This window comes from Aquarana catesbeiana, linkage group LG11 (genome assembly GCF_042186555.1).
Source record: "Aquarana catesbeiana isolate 2022-GZ linkage group LG11, ASM4218655v1, whole genome shotgun sequence".
NCBI classification, from domain to species: Eukaryota; Metazoa; Chordata; class Amphibia; order Anura; family Ranidae; genus Aquarana; species Aquarana catesbeiana.
The window spans coordinates 9,759,439-9,782,024 of record NC_133334.1 but is presented as its reverse complement, the minus strand read 5'-3'; the positions used below and the strand labels follow the sequence as shown (position 1 = coordinate 9,782,024).

Genomic DNA, 22,586 nt, shown 5'->3' with positions numbered 1-22,586 from the left:
AAGACAAAATGTGTACAAGATTACAATCTGTACATGGGGGTGGATTTCAACGACCAAATGCTTCAGCCCTATTATCAATAAGTAGGTCCCGTTTCTGGTACAAGAAAGTAGCACTCTATTTAATTAATTTGGCCATTTATAATGCCTACATAATTTACACCAAATCCACCGAAAGCCCTGCCCACTTTCTAAAATTCATTGAAGAAGTTGTCACGTCCCTCATCTACCATCAAAGACCCCCCCAGAAAACCTTCGCTCTGATGCTGTTAGCCGACTTCATGAATGCCACTTCCCAGGCCACGTTCCACCATCTGAAGCAGGCCGAGGACGCCAAAAAAAGTTGAGTATGCAGCAGTAAAGGATTTCGAAGAGATACCAGCTACCATTGTCCCCAGTGTCCCCTTGAACCCAGCCTTTGCATTGGTGAATGCTTCAGACTATATCACACATCCCTAAAATATTAGCCCATATTCTTAACCATCTCCCCATTTTCATCATCTGTGCTTACCATTTCTCATGCTTCCTCAAATAATCATGCCACTGTCTTCTATGTGAACTGACCCTGGCCTGTTTTTTGACTATGCCTCTGCCAACCGTTTGGACTGCTTACATGTGAACTGACCCTGGCCTGTTTTACCAACTACGCTTCTGCCTACCATTTGGACTGCTTCCACATTATCTGACCCTGGCCTGTTTTATGGACTATGCTTTTGCCTCCTGCTTGGACTGATCTGTTGCCCTGCTACTGTAGGACACAGGGGTCTCACATGTGAAGGGCTCCAGAAATGTTTTTCCGGATGGAGAAAACAATTTTTTTTGTTGTCTCCGGGTTTCGTAATTTCCGGATTAAGGTCTGGAGTCCGGAGGCTTCATAGAGATTTAGGTGGGTCGAAGCATCTACCCCTGTGCACAGGTCTTACCTGATTGCGGCCCTCAGCCTGCTGCTGACTTACTGCCGCCATCCACCTGCCTGCAGCATAAACTGACCACACCTCTGCCTGCTACCTGGACTATGGAAATAATTAGCTGTAGCAGGGGCGTGACCGGATGTGGGAGTGAGAGGGTGTGTGAGATCTCCTCTCCCTCCGCTCTGACCAGCTAAGCTACGGGCTGAGGAGACTACCGGTGTGTTCAGCAGCACAAGCGGCAGTGTAAGCAGCGTTGTCCGGCTAACTATAGCACTACTGAGCAGATCGGTCCCCCGGCGCAGACGCGGTGGATGGAGCTGAGGTGGGGTGTGAGAGACCCCTGTGGCGTGCTAACGGCCGGGTGAGGGGATGCTCCGGTGGCGGCCATAGCAGCACCAGCAGTGGCGGCGTCAGTGAGTGTGGTGGTGGTGAGCCAGGAAGACGGAGCCATAGGGGTGGTGTGAGAGGCCCCCCCTCCGGGTTATCAGCAGCAATCAAATTTGGCCGAACACAGCAGCAGCAGCGGGGCAGTGAACGAAGTAAACCATCAGAATCAATATCGCAACACTGTGAATCTGGAGAGTTGCTAAGAAGACCCCAGACATAGGTGAAAACTTTCCTATTTTTTTTTATTATATATACTATGTTTGTGGCGGATGACTTTTTTCCCTGGTCCCTGGCCAAAGAGTTGGACTGTGAGTTGGCCTTGGATTGATTGGTTCTTGAAGAAACCTAATTGAGTCTGTAATGTGAAACCTGGGTTAAATAGAAACATGCTGCCTTATTACTTTCTGAGTTTATTTATCCTATTGAAGTAACATCTGAAATAGACAGAGGAAAATAGTAACCCCAGTCCGAAGTGGGAGACGGACGGGATACTGGCGTATGAGGTTTCACCTTTTTGTTTTTTAAAGCAATAATAGAACCAGTGGAACTGTGTGATGTAAGCTGCTTATTATAATCAACAGCTGTAAGTGTAACGGCGTTGCTTAAGTACTTGTTCACTGTCCCAAGAGTTATTGATCTGACGCTGGCAGAGTTATACGGAGAGCTATCTTGGTGATACCTCTTTTCTTTTTTCTCCATGCAAAACTAGTAGTCCGGGACTGCAACAATTTCATATCTCAATTTGCTAAAAGGAAAAGAATTTCCCTTTTTTTTTTTTCTCCTACCCCCCCCCTCTTTTTTTTTTGTTTTTTCTTTTTTCTCTCTCCCTCCCCCATGGCATAATAGCATGGCTGGGAAGCGGACAGCAGAGGAAAAATCAAACCAGCATCAGTTACAAAATCAGCCGCATCAAGCAGGAGGCCAGGTTACACGCTCGGCCAGAAACCAGACAAACCAAGCGAAAGTCGCAGCAGCAGCTGCAGTAGCGGCAGCAACAAAATTAGAGCGTTTTTCCAGGACATCCCTATCACCAGTAAAATCCCAACAGCTAACTCAAGCGAGTACCCAAGCGAGTAGGAAAAGTCAAAGTCAAAGCAGCGGGCCAATATCGGCCGCAACAAGCCCACTCGCAGTTCCGCCCTCAAAAAGTCACGAAGCAGGAAAACTTGCCCCTATAAGCGGTGACACAGACCCTAAAAGGCTACCCAACACAACTGAGCCCGGGATGGAGAGTAGCCAAAGTGGAGGAGCGGAAGAGCCATCAATGAGGGACCTCCTGTATGCGATTACTGCATGTAAGGAATCAATTTCTGGTTTGGATGTTCAGCTAAAAAGCATAAGAGAAGATCTGATTGCGTTGGGAGGCAGATTGAAAGAAACGGAGGGAAGAACAACAGTCCTAGAGGAAAGATTAAGCCTGGTGGAAGATATTCTATCTCCGCTTAGACAAGATATGACTGATATGAAGAAACGCATAGAAAATCAATCCGCCAAAATAGATGAACTAGAAAATAGAAATCGAAGAAACAACATAAGAGTAATAGGCATGCCTGAACGGAGCGAGGGACCTGATCCTATTGAATTTTTGGAGGGATGGATCAAGGAGACATTTGGGGCCACATCTTTTTCTCTTTTCTTTGGCATTGAACGCGCCCATCGAATCCCCAATAAATCTCGGCAGGGCAAGGAGTACCCAAGACCTATAATTATGAAAATGTTCAACTTTAGAGATAAGGTGTCTTTGCTTCGGAAAGCGAGAGAAATGAGAGAAATCCTGTATAGGGGAGCGCGAATTTCACTATATCAAGACTTCTCCCCAGACCTGCAAAAGCTCAGGGCGGCATACATGCCAACTAAACGTGTGCTTCAGCAAAAAAAGATGGATTATGCACTACTGTACCCCGCCCGTATGAGAATAACTACCAGGAATGGAACATTCTTCTTTGACTCTCCCCGCAAAGTGGAAGATTGGCTGGAGAATGCAGAGAGAATAACACGGAAGGAAGGAGAGGAGAGACTAGAGACTGATTAGATCAAGGAGGGGGGGTTGTTTTGTTTTGTTTTCTTGTTTCCTTGGGTCCCTCCTTTTTCTCTTCCCTCCCCCCCTTTTTTTTTTTTTTTTTTTTTTTTTTTTTTTTTTTTCTCCTCTCTCGTCCTTCTGTGGTACTAGGGAGGGGGGAGAGAAGAGGGGAGGGTGAAACAATGAGTAACACGCTAAAGAATTAAGTAAATGATGTGTTGCAGGTAGAGTTGAGAAAGAGGTACAGGGATAGATCATAAAGTAGTAAAGGTTAGTATACACTTACTTAATTCACTGGATTGACACGACAGATTATTTCTTATACGAACACAAAAAATTAAAAACATATGAATAGCACTAATAAGGTTGAAGGAACAGGATTATAAATTAGCACTAGTGGGATATTCACTTTTTAGAATACACTGAGCTGCTACGATAAACGATTTTGTTTACAAGTATAATAAATTAGAACACTTGAATAGCACTAAAATGGTCAGGGAGGGGGGGAGGGGGTGGGATAGGGACCCTCGGGTCAAAGAGGTATCGTAAATGTTTGGCACTGGCAAGGTATGCCAGTGTAGTATGGGGAATGAGTGTAAGTGGGAGGTCCGGAACATAGCCCCTAGGGTAGGCCCAGCTGGGCAGGGAGGGAAGGAAGGAGGTGGGTGGGAGAGGGGGTGGGGGAGACAGGAGGGAGAGGGGTGGGAGGGGGGGTGGAGTGGGGTGGGAGGGGGGGGGAGGATGGGGAGGGGTGGGTGGGAAAGTCACAATTCAAACAAATAATGAAAAACACCACAAATATAAAATCATATACAAATACCTCCTATGTTCCACCAAGGATGGTAAGGGGATTAGGAGGAATGCTGACTGTTATGTATTACTCATTGAGGGGACCCAAGGGGCAGGTAAAATTCTGAGGGACAATTGTATTCTCATTCCCTGCTCATGTTGTTGTCTCTTGCCTTATAGTTATTTGAATTGGTATGATCCCCTATATGAGTAAGGAAACTGGGAAAAGGAAAGGCCTACTCTTGATGACATGGAATGTGAGAGGGTTGGGGGATAGCGACAAGAGAAGGGCAATGTTTAGATTTTTTGATATAATGAAACCTCAGATAATCTGTTTACAGGAAACGCATTTGTGTTCCAACTCTGTCCACCTACTGCGCTCAAGGAGATACCCGACTCAGTTCCACTCCATGTACACCTCACACTCAAGAGGAGTCAGTATAGTGGTCTCCTCGGATGTCTCCTTTGAATGCATAGAACAGAGGGTGGACAGGGAAGGAAAATTTGTCTTCTTGCTATGTAAAATTAACGGTCTAACGTGCATAATTGCATCAATATACATTCCACCACCATTCTCACCAGCTTCTCTCGGGTGTCTATCACAATTCATAGCCTCATACCCGGATGTCCCGGTATTAGCACTGGGTGACTACAATAACATTTTAGACAACTCCCAGGATAGAATGTCTCTGACATCTAGAACTATGAAACAGTCAACCGGCAGGACTGCTTTCGCAGCCCTGATTATGGAAATAGGACTCCGGGATGTATGGAGAGAGAGACACGAAGAGGATAGATGCTATTCATGTTATTCTGCAACACATGATGTCCTCTCCCGTATCGACCTGGGTTTAGGGAATGAGGCACTCCTGCAGTTAGTGGAGGACTCAGCGTATGAGCCACGTTTATTATCTGACCACTCCCCATTCTGGGTGCGGTTAGGCACCACTGGAAAGCTGGGGCGACCATTATGGAAGGTGAACCCCTACTGGTTATCTCTGTTTCCCCAAGTAGATAGTACAAGAGAGGCGCTACGGGAGTTCCTGCAATTTAATAGGGGGTCTGCAAGCGCCATGGTAATATGGGATACATTTAAGGCATTCTTGAGGGGATGTCTTATTAAACAAATTGCGGGAATTAAAACACGCTCCAGGGAATGGGAAAACAAGGTACGGATAGAACTGATAGAAAGGGAACAGGTTTTGATAAGGGATCCATCAAAATCTAATCAAGAATCCTGGAGAGAGGTACAAGCGATATACAGCTCGGTTTGGTTATCAGCAGCAGAGAAGAGAAGATACTTTCAACAACAAAGCTACTTTGAAGAGGGGGAAAACACTGGCCGCCTTTTGGCCCTTATAGCCAGAGAGCAAAGAGATCCTACTACTATCCAGGTTGTGAGGGCTAAATCCGGGGAGAGGCAGACCCGTAGTTCAGACATCTTGAGTAGCTTTCAGCAGTTCTACGGGGATTTGTACTCCAGCAAAACTAGATATAACCCGTCTGAGTTGATGCAGTTTTTGCAGACCTGTCCGCTCCCGCAATTATCGGAAGCGGACAGGGAACTGTTGAACTGCCCAATCACATTAGTGGAATTAAGAGAAGCACTGGAGGGGACAGGTCACCATAAATCACCAGGCCCAGACGGGATTCCGGCAGAGGTATACTCCCATTATAGAGAGGACCTCTTACCATCATTACTGCAGGCTATAAGGGAGGCTGAGGAACTGGGCTATCTACCGGATAGCATGCGTGAGGCAATAATAACAGTAATTTTAAAGCCTGGGAAAGATAATTTTCTATTAGACTCATATCGTCCAATATCGCTACTAAATGCGGATGTCAAACTGTTCGCAAGTGTCCTGGCCAAAAGGTTATCTCGAGTGATTAGCAAGTTGGTCCATCGTGATCAGTCTGGCTTTATACCTACCCGATCTACATCAGATAATATAAGGAGACTCTACATGAACCTTCAGATGCCAGTGGATAACCCGGGGAGTAGGGCCATTCTATCTCTCGACGCCTCAAAAGCGTTTGATAGTGTTGAGTGGCCCTACCTCATGGAAACACTGAAAAGATTCGGGTTGGGAAGTAGGTTTGTAGCTTGGGTAGAGATACTTTATTTTAAACCCAGAGCCAGAATACGCATTAATGGTGACCTTTCGCCTCCATTTGAATTGCATAGGGGGACGAGACAGGGTTGTCCATTGTCTCCATTACTGTTCGCTTTGGCAATAGAGCCTTTAGCTATAAAGATCCGGAATTCAATGGAGGTGGTGGGGTTCCGTAGACATCAGAGAGAAGAAAAAATATCTTTATATGCAGACGATGCACTTATATATCTGGGTGACATGACCTCATCCTTGCGGGCAGTGATGGAGATAGTGAGAGAATATGGCAGTTTCTCAGGTTTTGTCATTAACTGGTCAAAATCAACGTTAATGCCTATAGACCAGCAGAGGGACCGACTACCAATGGGAACGGAACAAATAACAATAGTTGATAGTTTTAAGTACTTGGGAGTGATGGTGTCCCCAAACCCGGCCGAGTATCTCCGGTTGAACCTGGAACCACTGCTCTCCAGGCAGAAACAAAAAAGCAACAGCTGGTGCAGGCTCCCCCTATCAGTTATAGGACGAGCAAACCTAATAAAAATGGTGTGGGCACCACAGCAATTATATGTCTTCCACAACTCTCCGATATGGATATCAAAAAAATGGTTTAAGCAAATTGACACACTAATGAGGGAATTGATATGGAAAAAAAAGACACCCAGAATTAGCTTAGAAACATTGCAATACGAAAAGGATAGAGGAGGGCTTGCAATACCCAACTCTAGGCTATATTTCCTGGCATCACAATTTCAACAAATGGCAGGATGGGGTCGAAAGGGAAATGAGGACCCTACATACCAATTGGTGACTATGATGGAACCCACACTAGAAGCGGCCTCTCATCTGGAAATGGATTTGCCAAGCATGAAGGGGGTAGATCCAATAAGTACGCTTTTTAAAAAGGTATGGGGTGAGGTTCGGAAAATCCTAAAAATAACAGGCGTGCTTTCATTCACGCCGATCTGGCACAATAGTAGATACTCTGAGATCCAGGGATTACAGGGGTTCACACAATGGCAAGAAAAGGGGATTCAGTTCTTCCCACAATTATATGAGGGAGAGGCGTTGAAGACATACGAACAATTATGTAGGGAATTCCACTTGAATCCGAGGGGCTTTTTCCAGTACCTCCAACTACGCCATGCGATACAGGCACAACAAATAACACACTCCCAGACAGTACCGGCAGTTTCATTTCTGAATGAGATCTTTTTGGCAGATACAAGGAAAGGGTTAATATCCAAAATATATAAGGAGTTGCTGAGGTCAGTCCAGGATCATACATTGTTAAAGTGCCGAAATAAATGGGTAGAGGACATAGGAGAAATAGATGAAAAACAATGGGAAATGGCGCTCGAGGCTATTCCAGTGGTGTCACTCTCCGCAACCCAAAGACTGTCACAATTACTCATTCTTCACAGGGCCTATAGGACATCAGTACAGCTCTATAAATGGGGTCGAGGAGACTCCCCACTGTGTCCCAAGTGTAAGGTACACAGAGGGGACTTTATTCATCTAATTTGGAGGTGCCCAAAGCTGCATAGGTACTGGGATGAGGTTTCCCAACATATTTCAAGGTTGGCGCGGGTCCCCATCCCCCTTAATCCGACCGTATACCTGCTCGGAGCTATAAGTGTAAAGATGTACCCGGGAGGAAAGTACTTCATGTTATCTAGACTGATGTATCTTGCCAGGAAACTTATTGCAAAGTACTGGATGGCTTCAACTGTCCCTACAGCTAAGCAATGGATTGCCTATGTCAATTCGTTTCTCCCCAGAGAACGACTGGCCTACGCCCGTAGAAGCGATCAGAGTAAATTCAACAAGATATGGTACCCATGGCTGGGGGATGCGGACCTGGCCCCACATCAATTGATAGTAGAAAGGCTTCAGATGTAGTGACTGGGGGGGGGTGATGCAGAGAGGAAGAACGAGATTGAGATACCCGAGGGGAAGGAAAGCGAGAGTAAGTACATAGGGGGGGGAGAAGAAGGAGGAACAGGAAGATGGCCTGTAAAATTAATGATAACAAAATCAGATAAATAAGAACATTGGATAGGAGGGAAACCCGCGGTAGTTGTATAGGTGGTGCAAGAACCATCAAAGGTAATATGAAAGGTTTGTTGTGACGGAGGGGGGGTGGGACAGGGAGGGGTGGAGGGGAGGGTTGGAATAAAATGAAGGGAAAAGGAGGAACGAACTAGCAATAGAGATATGATTTTGTATGGAGGAAGGGCGGGAACACGAGAATAGGACTACATAAACTACACACTCTATACCATGTTTTGCTTTACAATATAATGTGAATGATTGAAATTATGCTTTTCCTTTTTTTGCCAGACATAGCCCCTGTGTGGGTCGACCTGGCTTTTGTCTTATATTGTTATAATTTATTGGCATATGTGCAATAAAAATGATTGAGATTGAAAAAAAAAAAAAAAAAAAAAAAAAAAAAATTAGCTGTAGCAAGAGGCAGTATGTTTATGAAGGGCTGGAGAGCTGTACAATAATGAGTGCAGGGAGGTAACGGTGTACCAGGACCAATATTATGGCTGTGCTGGCTGTCTGTGCCTGGACAATTTCTATGGACAAATGCTTTGGCTGTGCTGACGATATCCTTGTGCTGACTATAGACAATATTAATGCCTGCTGCCTGGATAATTACTATTGTTGCTAAGCACATCCCTGCCTGCTGCCTTCTGCCTGCACCAATTCTCTCCTCTGGAGACACTACTAAAACCACAGGTAATACTTTTTTTATACCCTTTCCTCAATAGAATTTATTTTGGAGTGTAATTTTTGGTATGTAAATGCTATGTGTTAGAAATATAAGGGCCTTCAAAAATAATAGGTTGTCAGGAAATTAGATGTGTAATTTATGCTTGTAGAATGCCTGAAGGTGCTACTTCAATGGTGGGCCTCTGTATGTGGGTAGGCTGTGTAAAAGTCTGACACATGTGGTATCGCCATACTCAGGAGGAGTAGCAGAATGTATTTTGGGGTGTCATTTTTGCTATGTACATGCTATGTGTTGAAAATATCTTAAAAATGGACAACTTTGTGGAAAAAAATGCGTTTTCATTTTTTTCCCACATTTTCAAAAAACTTCTGGAAAAAAATGAACAGTTCAAAAGACTCATTATGCCTCATAGATTATACATTGGGGTGTCTGCTTTCCAAAATGGGGTCATTTTGTGGGCATTTCCATTGTCCTATGGGGCTCCAGGGCCTTCAAAACTGTAATAGGTGGTTGAGAAATGAGATGTGTAATTTATGCTTGTAGAACACCTGAAGGTGCTCCTTCCCTGGCGGGCCTCTGTATGTGGCCAGGCTGTGTAAAAGTCTAACACATGTGGTATCGTCATACTCAGGAGGAGTAGCAGAATGTATTTTGGGGTGTCATTTTTGCTATGTACATGCTATGTGTTGAAAATATCTTAAAAATGGACAACTTTGTGGGGAAAAAAATGCGTTTTCATTTTTTTTACACATTTTCCAAAAACTTCTGGAAAAAAATGAACAGTTCAAAAGACTCATTATGCCTCATAGATTATACATTGGGGTGTCTGCTTTCCAAAATGGGGTCATTTTGGGGGCGTTTCCATTGTCCCGGGGGTTCCAGGGCCTTCAAAACTGTAATAGGTGGTTGAGAAATGAGATGTGCAATTTATGCTTGTAGAACACCTGAAGGTGCTCCTTCCCTGGTGGGCCTCTGTATGTGGCCAGGCTGTGTAAAAGTCTCACACATGTGGTATCGCCATACTCAGGAGGAGTAGCAGAATGTATTTTGGGGTGTCATTTTTGCTATGTATATGCTATGTGTTGGCAATATCTTAAAAATGGACAACTTTGTGGAAAAAAAATGCGTTTTCACTTTTTTTCCCACATTTTCCTAAAACTTCTGGAAAAAAATGAACAGTTCAAAAGACTCATTATGCCTCATAGATTATAAGTTGGGGTGCCTGCTTTCCAAAATGGGGTCATTTTGTGGGTATTTGTACTTTCCTGGCTTGTTAGTGTCTCAAGAAATGAGATAGGTCTTCAGTACATCAGGTGTGATCAGGTGTGATCAATTTTCAATGATTTGCACCCTAGCTTATAGACTCTATAACTTTCACAAAAACCAAATAATATACACTAATTAGGGTTATTTTTACCAAAGATATGTAGTCGTATAAATTTTGGCCAAAATTTATGAAGAAATGTTACTAATTTGCAAAATTTTATGACAGAAACAAAGAAAAAGGCATTTTTCCACCAAAATTTCAGTCTTTTTTTATTTATAGCACAAAAAATAAAAAAACCCACTAGTGATTAAATACCACCAAAAGAAAGCTCTATTTGTGTGAAAAAAAGGACGCAAATTTCATTTGGGTACAGTGTTGCATGACTGAGTACCGTAATTGTCATTCAAAGTGTGAGAGCGCTGAAAGCTGAAAATTGGTCTGGGCAGGAGGGGGTGAAAGTGCCCTGTGGGCAAGTGGTTATTGTGCTGTATTGTGCTGTATTAAGTGCTGTATTGCTAAAAATGGCCTGGTCATTGAGCAGCCAAATCTTCTGGGGCTGGAGTGGTTAAATATGTTCCTAGGAATGTTTAACTGTAATATTCCACCCATAATCCGCATGTAGAAAAATAATTATATGCATATTCTTATCAGAAATAGCTTTAATATGTTCATTGTTAGGTGTTAACATGATATTCCACCCATAATCCCCCCAAAAAATAATAATTCTACCCATATTTCCATCAAAAACAGGTCAAATTTAATTTTCCATTAGTTCTGTATAATTTATTATGAACCTGTTGTACAGCTGTGTATATATCAGCAAGTTAACAGTTAAACATTAGCAACTGCTTCTTGCAACATTGTATCAAGCACTGCAGAAAAGAATACCATAACTTGAGAAACAACAGAGTTATTACCATATATATATATGTGTGTGTATAAATTACACTGACATCTAGTGAGAGTTCTGAGTATTGCAGCCAATAATCCAATCACCCCATCATCCCAATAGGCAGTTTAGTATATCCCAAAATATTGCTTTTTTTTTTCAAAATTGTCGCTCTTTGTTTTTTGATAGCGCAAAAAAGAAACGCAGAGGTGATCAAATACCACCAAAAGAAAGCTCTATTTGTGGGGAAAAAAGGACATCAATTTTGTTTGGGTACAATGTCGCACAACCGCGCAATTGTCAGTTAAAACGACGCAGTGCCGTATCGCAAAAAAGGGCTTGGTCAGGAAGGGGGTAAATGCTTCCAAACTGCTTCCAGTGAAGTGGTTAATCTTACCTCTTTTTGGTGATTCTTCCATTTTATTAAACTTGCATTGATAAAAATGCTCTGTCCTCTGGAAATAGATTGCTCAAATAATCCAACATCGTTAGTGAGAATAGTTTTGTTGACTAATAAATGGTTTTGGATTACATATTGTGTAACAAATTCTCCGTCTTCATTAAAGTATTGATGTGAAGTGTCTTCGGAAAAGTAGTATGAAGCTTGTATATATCGGTGCAACTTCTGCAGGAGAACAAAATTTGATTGAAACTATAATGCAGTTTAATGGACACTTGTTGAGCCATGGACCTCGTGTTTTCTGGAGGGCTGGACTTATTCCATGAGGTCACTATCTATGCTGTTAATACCTCAAGTGCCACCTTACAGTATGTACGAAGGTTGCCAAGCTACTCTAAAATCCACCCAACCTAACATTCCAATTTTTTGTGAACAGCAATAGTTTTGGTAGAGTTTCTCATGATATTCTTCCACTGGACAATATATACTTATTCCCCACTTAAAGCACAGCTCCAGTCATTTTTTTTTTAAAGCACCCCCATGATAGTTGCAGCTTATGCCATTCAAATTGGCATAAGCTGCATATGCAATTGTTTGTGTTCCTTGTAAATGCAATGTGACTCACTGTCTCCTCTCAATTCTGTAGGCATCCATCATCAGTGTGTGCATCTGAAGCCCGGTTGGACTTTCTCCAAGGATACAGTGCAGCTGACTACCCAGCATTCACCTCCTAATCATGCGCCTGCACAGTGTGAAGAAAGTGAGGCACACTCGGCAAGGTGCGGAAGATCCCAGTTGACCGATAGCTACTGGGATATGTGTGTCATCAATCCCAAATGGGTGGGAGGATATGACGTACCTCGCTGTGGCAAGGTAATACAGAAGTGCAGCGCTTCAGGATGCCTAAGGTATGTAAACATTAGAAAAAAATATTCCCAAACATTGATGGCATAGCGGAAAGCAGTGCCTGGGGTCAATAGGGTTCAATATTGAGTTGGTCCACCCTTTGCAGCTATAACAGCTTCAACACTTCTGGGAAGTCTGTCCACAAGGTTTAGGAGTGTGTCTATGGGAATGTTTGACCATTCTTCCAGAAGCGCATTTATGAGGTCAGGTACTGATCTGGCTCACAGTCTCAGCTCAAATTCATCCCAAATGTATGCTATCGGGTTAAGGTCAGGTCTCTGTGCAGGCCAGTCAAGTTCCTCCACCCCAAACTTGCTCATCCATGTCTTTATGGACCTTACTTTGTGCACTGGTGCGAAGTCATGTTGAAATAGGAAGGGGCCATCCCCAAACTGTTCCCACAAAGTTGGGAACATGAAATTGTCCAAAATGTCTTGGTATGCTGACGCCTTAAGAGTTCACTTCACTGGAACTAAGGGGCCAAGACCGACACCTGGAAAACAACCCCACACCATAATCCCCCCTCCACCAAATGATTTGGACCAGTGCACAAAGTAAGGTCCATAAAGACATGTAGGAGCGAGTTTGGGGTTGAGGAACTTGACTGGCCTGCACGGAGTCCTCACCTCAACCTGATAGAACACCTTTGGGATCAATTAGACTAGAGACTATGATCCAGGCCTTCTCGTCCAACATCAGTGCCTGACCTCACAAATGCACTTCTGGAAGAATGGTCAAACATTACCATAGACACACCACTCCTAAACCTTGTGGACAGCCTTCTCAGAAGAGTTGAAGCTGTTATAGCTGCAAAGGGTGGGCCAACTCAATATTGAACCCTATGGACCAAGACTGGGATACCATTAAAGTTCATGTGCCTCTAAAGGCATGCGTCCCAATACTTTTGGCGATATACAGTGCCTTGCAAAAGTATTCACCCCCTTGGAATTTTTCGTGTTTTTTTGCCTCACAACCTGGAATTAACATGGATTGTTTGAGAATTTGCATCATTTAATTTACAGAACATGCCCACAACTTTGAAGATTTTTTTTTATTATTGTGAAGCAAACAACAAATAGGACAAAATAACCGAAAAAGTCAATGTCCATAACTATTCACCCCCCCCAAAGTCAATATTTTGTAGAGCCACCTTTTGCGGCTATCACTGCTCCAAGTCGCTTTGGATAAGTCTCTATGAGTCTTGCCACATCTTACCATTGGGATTTTTGCCCATTCCTCCTTGCAAAATTGCTCCAGCTCCTTCAAGTTGGATGGTTTGCGCTCATGAACAGCAATCTTTAAGTCTGACCACAGATTTACTATTGGATTGAGGTCTGGGCTTTGACTAGGCCATTCCAACACATTTACATGTTTCCCCTTAAACCACTGAAGTGTTGCTTTAGCAGTGTGTTTGGGGTCATTGTCCTGCTGGAAGGTGAACCTCCGTCCTAGCCTCAAATCACACACAGAGTGGTACAGGTTTTGCTCAAGAATATCCCTGTATTTAGCACATCTATCTTTCCCTCAACTCTGACCAGTTTCCCAGTCCTGACTGCTGAAAAACATCCCCACAGCATGACGCTGCCACCACTATGTTTCACTGTGGGGATGGTGTTCTTTGGGTGATGTGATGTGTTGGTTTTGTGCCAGACATAGCATTTTCTTTGATGGCCAAAAAGTTCAATTTTAGTTGAACTCATCAGGCCAGAGCACCTTCCTCCATACATTTTGGGAGTCTTCCACATGCCTTTTCACAAACTCAAAACATGCCATTTTTTTTTTTGCTGAAAGTAATGACTTTCTTCTGGCCACTCTGCCATAAAGCCCAACTCTATGGAGCGTACGGCTTATTGTCGTCCTATGTCCAGATACTCCAGATACTTAACTTAGGTCTTTGTGCTGCCTCTCTGATTAATGCCCTCCTTGCCCATTCTGTGAGTTTTGGTGTGCGGCCGTCTCTTGGCAGGTTTACTGTTGTGCCATGTTCTTTCCATTTGGTTATGATAGATTTGATGGTGCTCCTAGGGATCATCAAAGATTTTGATGTTTTTTTATAACCTAACCCTGATTTGTACTTCTCAACAACATTGTCCCTTACTTGTTTGGAGAGTTCCTTGGTCTTCATGGCAGTGTTTGGTTAGTGGTGCCTCTTGCTTAGGTGTTGCAGCCTCTGGGGCCTTTCAAAAAGGTGTGTGTATGTAATGACAGATCATGTGACACTTAGATTGCACACAGGCGGAGATCATTTCACTAATTATGTGACTTCTGAAGGTAATTGGTTGCACCAGAGCTTTTTATGGGCTTCATAACAAAGGGGGTGAATAGATACACACGTGCCAATCATCAGTTTTTTATTTCTGAAAAATAGTTTTATGTATATATTTTTTTAATTTTACTTCACCAACTTAGACTATTGTGTTCTGATCCATCACATATAATTCAGATTAAAAAACATTGAACTAAAGGCTGTAATGTAACAAAATAGGTAAAAAGCCAATACTTTTGCATGGCACTGTAGTGTATATATACAGCCTGTCAAAAAATCAGCAGTACAGTACCTTCAATCATACAGCCAGGTACTGTGCTGTAGGGGAAGGCAGAGAACACAGCACACTTCATTTGCTTTCACTTTGCAGTGTCTTCACTGTCTGACGGAGCTCCCAATGCCGATACACAATGGGGAGTTTTGTTTTACCGCCTCTCTCTACCAGTTGCACGGGCCCCCCAGAGCAGAGCCATTGCGACCCCTGCAACCCCTGTTGCTACACCACTGTGTGGCTGTGATTAGGAATACTGACTGGTGACAGTTGTTAAATGTAAATCATTTTTTTATTCAATTATTTTAAAGCCTTTTATTCAACATTTTTTTCTTGTTTTTTTCTTTTTTTACATACTCTCATCAGAGTAGTTCAGTGTCACCATAGTAACACTGTACTACTCTGGGGAGGTGATCAAGCATTTTTTTTTCTTTTTTACACTTTGATTACTGTTACAATGGTGATCACAGTAAGAGTAATATTTTCAACTGTCATGAATGGGTTACATGCATGACAGCTGTGAATACTAGGGATCTGTGATTGGCTACAGCTAATCACATGTTACAGGGTGCTGTGATTGGCCCAGGTACCATATGATAGCTGTGTGCCAATCACTCATCACTCTGCAGGAAACACAGCTGTTAAGAATGAAATTCATGCACAATAGCTTTGTTGGCATTGTGATCAGGTAATCGCATAGTGATTCCGGGACTGGGATCCACAATCTTCTGTGTCCAGGGAAGTAGTATGCAGCATGCCCCTAACCCAGAAAAGGGCTGGTTGATGTACATGTACGTGATCCAGGCTGTCCATGTCGGCCGCCCACCGTAAATGTATAGTGGGCGGCTGGCAGGTGGTTAATTAATAAATAAATCACAAAAAAATACAATTGCCCCTGATGTAAATCCAACATTAAACGCATTGCCCAACAATGTAGATACATCATCCCTGATGACCTGCCAGACAATATGTCCCGTGCAAAAATGATCCTCTCCTGTTGATATTCCAATCACAAATGACAGCTCCCTGGCCAGCTGCTGAATGTCAACCAACTGGTCAAGTGTCCAAGCATGATCGTGACCATATTTGGTCAATGACATCACTCAGGATACCCTTCCAATTGGTTGACATTCAGCGGCTGGCCTAGGAGCTGTCATATGCAACAAGAGAAGCAGAAGGATTATTGGTGGGTCATCAGGGCATCATTTATTGTGATGAATGTTGGGTCTACATAGCTGGATGGTATAAATGGCATTGAATTTACATTGAGGGATGATGCTTTTTATTTTTGTACTTTTTTAATTCAGGATTTTTCACATTTTCTCTGTGTTTATTTACCATTTTACTTTTTACCGTGAAGGATAAACAAGGGGTACTATGCACTCCTCACTCACATAGGGGGTCCCAAAATGTTAAATTCCCCCCATCTTAAAGGGACATCCAGATTTTGATAATCTCCTCTGCAGACCCTCACATCTACCCTGCCTTTTCTCCCAATAACATGGGGGCTGGGTGCACTTCCAGGGGAGCTTAGCAAGGTACCCATGCAATGTTGATAGCATGCAAATCGGTATGGCTCAAGAGGGAGTGGAGGCTGCAAGCTCACTGCCCCTCCCTTCCCTGGACACCCAGGCAGCGTGCTAAAGTTGGTCTGGTATGACATTGTCAGGGGGGATATTGTGATCAATACCTGGAAGTGTTATATCTAGGCATGCGCAATTCATTTAGTTCCGAATCGAAATTATGAAGATGTTTTCGTTATGTGGAAATTCAGATGTATCTGAATTTCCGAATTACAATAGGAACAAATTTAAATTAATCCAAAATAATTAAACGAAATTCAGCCGAAATTCTAATTCAAATTGAATTGAATCTAAAAATGAATTTAAAATTGAATTTGAAAACAAGAATAGAATAAAATAGAATAGAAAATAGAGGAATAACATAGAAAAGAATAGAATACAGTAAAAAAGAACATATAGAGAAGAAAATATAAGAATATAATAAAATATAATAGAAAACAAAAGGAAAAGAATGTAAAAAGAATAGGATAGAAAAACAACAGAATAGAATAGAATAGAATAGAAAGAATATAACGGACTTCCGAAACTTGAATTTTGAATTAAATAAATTTGAATAGAAAAGAGTAGATGTTCTGCCCACATCTAGTTACACTTGCATATTACTTAACCAGTTGCCGACCAGCCGCCGTCGTTATACGGCAACAGGTGGGCTCTCCTGCGTGAATCGCCGTAGCTGTACGGCGGCTCGTGCAGGCGCAGTTGCGCGGGGCATGCGCACATGCACACTGCGCACGTTTGCCTGCTGGTTGGGCGGACTCGATGTCCACTGGCGGCCCGCAATCTCCTAGTATAGAGGCAGAATGGGGATCTGCTTTTGTGAATAAGGTGGATCCCTATTCTGACAGGGAACATGTCAGAGATCTACTGTTTCCAGTCATCGGGAACAGTGGTCTCTATCATGTCCCTGCCAGCCGATCCCCCCTACAGTTAGAACACACCCAGGGAACACATTTAACCCCTTGATTGCCCACTAGTGTTAACTCCTTCCCTGCCAGTTGATCAGTGCATTTTTATTGCACTGATCAATGTAATAATGTCACTGTTCCCCAAAAAGTGTCATTTGGGGTCAGATTTGTCCGCCACAATGTCACAGTCCCACTAAAAATCTCAGATCGCCGCCATTACCAGTAAAAACAATAAAAGAAATAAAAGTCCCTAAATCTATCCCATAGTTTGTAGACGCTATAACTTTTGTGAAAACCAATCAATATACGTCTATTGCGATTTTTTTAACGAAAAATATGTAGAAGAGTATTTATTGGCGTATAACACGCACCTTAACTTTAAGAGGGAAGTTTCTGCGAAAAACCTTAAATCTTAAAATAAGGGTCAGTGCTCTGCAGCCTCACCAGTGCCCATCAATGCAGACTGATCTATGCCCATCTGCAGCCTCTAATGTGCCCATCATTGCAGCCTGTTTAGTACACATCTGTAGACTCGCCTTTGCCAAGGCGATTGCAGCCGCGCCAGTGCTGGATGACACAGATCCGCCTATCTCCTGTGTATCCGGCGCTCAGTCACTCACAGTCCTGCCCGGCTCATATGATGGACAGAACAGTGGTCCAATGCCGGGCCAGGGGGGCGGGACTGTATGTGACTGAGCGCCGGATACACAGGAGATTGCGGCTGTGTGTAATCCAGTGGCGCTCGTCCCCTACTTCCACTCCAAGGCAGCAGGGATTGGCATATAACACGCACACACGATTTCCCCCTGATTTTAAGGGGGAAAAAGTGCATGTTATATGCCGATAAATACTGTATAGTGGCCTAAACTGATGAATACATTTGTTTTTTTATAGCAAAAAGTAAAAAAATATTTTTTTTTTCAAAATTGTCGGTCTTTGTTTATAGGGCAAAAAATAAAAACCGCAGAGGTGATCAATTATCCCCAAAAGAAAGCTCTATTTGAAGGAAAAAAGGACATAAATTGTGTTTGGGTAGAGCGTCGCACGCCCGCACAATTGTCAGTTAAAGCGGCGCAGTACCATATCGCGAAAAAATGGCCTGGTCATTATGGGGGCAAATTCTTCCGGGCCTAGTTAACATGCATGGTTAAGGACATTAAAATAATAAATGAAATGTATTGCAGTTTACCAGTCCTTGGATGTGGTGGCTGCATTAGTTTTCATTTTCAGCAAGAACAAAAAAAAAGCCTGCTGATCTTGCCAGAAATGTGATGTCGTTGTCATTTCTCAGGAACAGAGCTTGAAGCAAAACAATGTTATCTTTCTTTGTAAACAGCACTGACTTCCAAAATTTAAGTTTTGAATTGAATAGATTTGAATAAAATAGATTAGAATAGAATGGAAAAGAATTGACTAGAACGGAATAGAAAATAATAGATTAAAAAATAGAATAGCTTATAATAGAATAGTTTAGAATAGAAAAGAATAAAATAAAAAAATAAAAGAATAGAAAAATAGAATATAAAAAAACATTAAACTAGAATAGAGTTGAATAAAAATAGAAAGAATATAACCACCTTCCAAAATTCTAATTTTAAATAGAATAAATTTGAATTCAAATAGAATAGATTAGAATAGATAAGAATAGAATATTAAAGAAAAAAATAGAATAAAATAGAAAAAAAAAGAGAATAGAATAGAATAAAATAGAAAGAATATAATCGTCTTCCAAAATATAAATTTTGAATAGAATAAATTTGAATGCCAATTCAAATTTTTCAAATTCGGACAAATTGAATTCAATTATTTAAATAATAAATCAAAAAGAAACAAATTGTTTTCACTCTTGCACACTTGCACATTACGTAACATGCATTGTTAAGGACATTAAAATATATCAATAGATTAAATGTATTGCAGTTTAACAGTCCTTGGATGTGGTGGCTGCATTAGTTTTGATTTTCAGCAAGAAAAAAAAAACCTTTTGATCTTGCCAGAAATGTGATGTTGTTGTAATTTCTCATGAACTGAGCTGGAAGTGAAACAATGTTATCTTTCCCATTACTCCCAAAAAATAGACAGACGTGTTTCAAGTCCAGCCTGGCTGGCAAGCATGAATTCCTCCATAGATACAGTGGAGAACTTAGTGAAGCCACCCAGGGACAAGTAGTGTGAGTTATTTGCTGGGTTACAAAGATAAAAGGGAAAAAGTGATTCAGATATGCTTTACTCTAATGCCCCGTACACACGGTCGGACATTGATCGGACATTTTGACAACAAAATCCATGGATTTTTTCCGACGAATGTTGGCTCGAACTTGTCTTGCATACACACGGTCACACAAAGTTGTCGGAAAATCTGATCGTTCTGAACGTGGTGACGTAAAACGCGTACATCGGGACTATAAACGGGGCAGTAGCCAATAGCTTTAATTTCTTAATTTATTCTGAGCATGCGTGGCACTTTGTGTGTCGGATTTGTGTACACACAATCGGAATTTCCGACAACGGATTTTGTTGTTCGAAAATTTTATAGCAAGCTCTCAAACTTTGTATGTCGGAAATTCCTATGGAAAATGTGTGATGGAGCCTACACACGGTTGGAATTTCTGACAACGAGGTCCTATCACACATTTTCCATCGGAAAATCCTATTGTGTGTACAGGGCATGCGTAGGCTGCACTCACCTGGTGATTAAAGTCAGATAAATGGCTTCCAGATGTCTTCATGAATCCAAGCATATCATGTAAGGCGGTTGCCATAGAGTAAACCGCGAGATACACTTGGTGGGCATTACCGCCATGGAAGAAGTGTTGGATATCAGTAATATGTTCTGTGCCATTGCACTCATGAAGTGACCTTTTATAAATCTTTTCAAAGAGAAGATTTTTGTCTTTATCTACAGAAGAACAACCAAATTCAATCATCGACAGATCTTCAAGTAATTTGTCGGCTGGCTTTTTTTGAGGTTGGAATTCATTAACAAAATTCTGAAATTCTGCAATACTTGTGGACTTGGCCCCAAAGGACAAACTACAATTAAATATTTCTGGGTGTTTACCAATGAGGACAACGTTTGCTGCCCAGACAGGACTAAGGATGATTGTTCCGTCTTCTACATAACCTCTTATAAAATGTAGAAAGTCAGTGTCAAAATCAAACAACGCCCCACAGATTACAATGACATTGACAGATCCTTTTTTATAGGAATGTGCTTGTTCATCTAACTTTCTAAACATGGATTCCCGCACAGCAACTTCTATTTTAAAGGAAATGCAAATTTTATAGAGATTCATGACTTCCCTCAAAACCATATACTCTTCTCTCCCGCTGTCATCATCAGATCTAATAATTCCTATCCAGGTCCACCCAAAATACTTCAGCATTTGAGCCAAGTTAGAATAAATTACAAAATCATTTTGAAGCATCCGGAACAAGGTTGGGAAAACCCTCTTGTCTTTCAGTGATGGACTGGTTGCACCATAACTGATCTATAAAACATGAATTGACAATGCTACAAAGCTGCATGATCTATAAAAACATGGTGGACCTGGCTGGCCAAAGATTACATTCTGGATTTCAGCAGAAGCGTTTTTGTAATCAGTGATGAGTTCTAATTAGGGATGAGCTTAGTGTTTGGTCTGAACGCTAATTCAGACGTTCATGCAAAAGTCAAACATTTAGGGTGTTCAGAGTGGATGGGCGTTCAGTGGTTGCTAAGGAACCAGAAGCTGCTTTCACCCGCTGTTTCCATACCAACCACTGTCATAACCCATTAATTTACAGTCCACGGCCATGTAAGCAAATGGGCGGGTAATGGAGCGGGTGATATCATTACCTTTATATGGCCACATGGTTAAATTTGGGAAATTACATTAATCTGGACAGGGAATGTGGGAATGGGGCCCTTGTCCTTACCAATAGAAAGACAAAGTGCTTTGCAGAGAGGGACCTCCCTGGCAAAGCTCAATCCACATGTTGAGGGCATGTGACTCTTGTCCCCACCTTTCTTGGCCAGTCAGGCTGAATGCTCAGGTTTAGGGTCCGAAGTGAATTTTTAGAGGGACCTCACACATTTTTTTTTTGCATGGACTTCACTTCAAGACCAAGGAATTCCTGAGAGACCTCACACCATTTTTAAAATTGTATTTTTCATTTTTACCCCCTTCCTGCCCATTACAATTTTCAGATTTCAGCGCTGTCACACTTTGAATGGCCATTGCGCGGTCATGGAACACTGTATCCAAACTAAATTTTTATCATTTTGTTCACATAACTCAAGCTTTCTTTTGGTGATATTTAATCACCACTGCCTTTTTTTGCTAAATAAATGAAAAAAAGGCTGGAAAGTTTGAAAAAAATGTTTAATTTCTATTACAATTTTTTTGCAAATAACAAATTGTTCTACGTTTCTTTGGTGAAAATAACCCAAATCAGTGTATATTATTTAGTCTGTAGGAAGGTTATAGAATCCACAAACTATGGGATATATATCTGAAAATCGATCAATCCTCTCATTTCTTGAGGTCCAAAAAATACCAGTACAGTACAAATACCCCCAAATGATCCCTTTTTAAGTAGATAGTCCAAGTTATTTAGTAACTTGGACTATCCGACTTGTTAAAGGGACGAAAGCCTTTGGGCTCACCATCTGTGACCTATCCCATATCACTACTAAAAAGTGCATTTAAAAGCTACTATTCATGAATGAGGCCCTTCATTTGGCTGTTTAGTGCCTCTCTATACCCCCCTTGGAGCCGGTCAAGCAAGATTTTCTCTCTCCCTTCCCCTCTTCTCCTTCACAGTGGCTTGGATGCCTCGCGCTTCCCATATTTTGGTCATGTCCCAATTAGATCTCCTGAGGACGCTTTGGGTGAAACGCGTAGTGATCTATTGGTGCTGGTATTGTGATCCCGTTGGTTGGCCTTCAGATAGAAGACTATTGTAAAGGAATACACTCAATATTTTTGAGGCCACCTGTACAGGTCTCCTTGTTTAGCCATAGCTGTAATAGATGGGAGAATGTATATGTACAGTGACATATCTATGCACTTGTCTTTGTGACATGTTTTTAAGATGATATTAAATAAATGTTAATATTTTATTTATACTTTTGAGTACCCCCTTTTTTCCCCATTGGG

The 22,586-nt window shown here is 42.0% G+C and overlaps 1 protein-coding gene across 1 annotated transcript in view; it reads right to left on the bottom strand.

The window, feature by feature from the left end:
- LOC141112905 (vomeronasal type-2 receptor 26-like) overlaps positions 1 to 22,586 on the bottom strand; it is a 75,085-nt gene that overhangs the window by 12,726 nt on the left and 39,773 nt on the right. Inside the window, exons 4-5 of the mRNA XM_073606009.1 lie at positions 20,133 to 20,936; positions 11,512 to 11,739 (exon numbers count right to left, since the gene is read on the bottom strand). Coding sequence (XP_073462110.1) covers positions 11,512 to 11,739; positions 20,133 to 20,936 — 1,032 coding nt within the window. The remainder of the gene's footprint in view (positions 1 to 11,511; positions 11,740 to 20,132; positions 20,937 to 22,586) is intronic.